Here is a 1,376-nt window from a genome sequence, read left to right as displayed (position 1 = left end):
AAGACCGTTTAGTGAGTCAAGTCCTGTGCCTCAACACGCTTACTTCTGCTCGCATGCCTTTCCTCACACAGGCGGAAGACTCCAAGACGACCAAAAAAACGACCTGTGGAAGCCGCCCCCTGTACGCTATGATATCGTCGCCATCGCCGCCGTCAGGCACGAAACCCCGCACATCTACGACGATCCGATTGCAATTAGACCACATCAAGATAACGACGAAAATGAAGAAGACAACGATAGTGATATTGTTAAAGTTATCCCTGAAATCAAGCAGTACCCCACGTTTTCTCTGACTGCCGCAGACTGGGACTTCCGCAATAAATCCTTTTCGTGGCATCTGCCCAACTCCAGGCTGCTGCGGACCAAGTCAGACGTCCGTTCGCCCAACCGAGGCTCTCCCAGGAAGCCCCTCAGGGTCGAGTCTCCGAAGCTGCCCAGTGAGGAGAGCCACGGGGAGAAAAATGTCGGCGAGGTCGACATCTCCGGCGTAAACGGTCCCGGGAGGAGGTCGAAGGCCTCGTCGAACGTGGAATTCAGACTGATCCTCGTTCCAGAAACCAGCAAGATGCTCCAGGTCGCCCTCGAGCGAGACACGAGGCTTATATCTTATCTGTCCAAAGACTCACCCTCGAACACCTTATCGAGTCAGAAATTCCCGACCATCACAGAAGTGGACGACGAAATGAAGTGCGTCAGCTCGGACGAATGCTCCTCTCCTCTAATCGACATTGACGAATCGACGCCGATGATCCCCACAAAACGACCAGAATCCCCAGTTCTCTCATCCTGCTTGAACAGCGTCGACGTCGGAGCTACGCGGAGGGTCACCTACGCCCTGAAGCCAATACGGGAGCATCCGGACGAGGGACTGGCGTCGGCCTTCGAGAACGACGACAGCGACTCGCCTCGCAGAGCGACGTCGCCGAAGCCCCATGGCGACCTGGCTGCTCCAAGGTGCCTCCAGGGGTCTCCCTCGTGCCCAGCGCCCTCAAAACTCATGCAAGAGCCGTACAGGAAGAGAGATCTCAGACCCTCACAACGGCCCCTCGAGCCAGGGACGGGCAGAAGGGGAAGTCCTTCTCTACCTCTGGTGGGGAAGTTAGGGAGACGCCACGCATTCAGACCCGTGGATCGGCCCAGCCACGCCCCCCCAGCGCCGCCCGACAAGAGAAGAGCGGAGGATCAGGTGGGTGCGAGTTCGCTTGTGCGCAGCTCAGTATTTGGACGTAGTATCATATACTTGTATTGAGAGAGAATTAATCACTTAGTCTATTTTACTGTAATCGCTAAAATGATGTCAACCAACCCGCAGATGGCCACTGAATCCGCCGCCCCCAGCTCCTCGTCAGCGCTAAGAAAGCCCAAGCTCGGCGTCA

General features: G+C 56.3%; 1 protein-coding gene across 1 annotated transcript in view; it reads left to right on the top strand.

The window, feature by feature from the left end:
* Positions 1–71: 71 nt before the first annotated feature.
* Positions 72–1,376, top strand: part of LOC119587842 (serine-rich adhesin for platelets-like) — a gene marked incomplete at both ends in the record, with an annotated part of 1,623 nt that continues 318 nt past the window's right edge. Inside the window, 2 exon segments of the mRNA XM_037936547.1 lie at positions 72–1,186; positions 1,313–1,376. Coding sequence (XP_037792475.1) covers positions 72–1,186; positions 1,313–1,376 — 1,179 coding nt within the window.

Source organism: Penaeus monodon, chromosome 23, assembly GCF_015228065.2.
Source record: "Penaeus monodon isolate SGIC_2016 chromosome 23, NSTDA_Pmon_1, whole genome shotgun sequence".
Classification (NCBI taxonomy): Eukaryota; Metazoa; Arthropoda; class Malacostraca; order Decapoda; family Penaeidae; genus Penaeus; species Penaeus monodon.
Note: the sequence above shows the minus strand (reverse complement) of the source record. Positions and strands in the feature narration are given on the sequence as shown.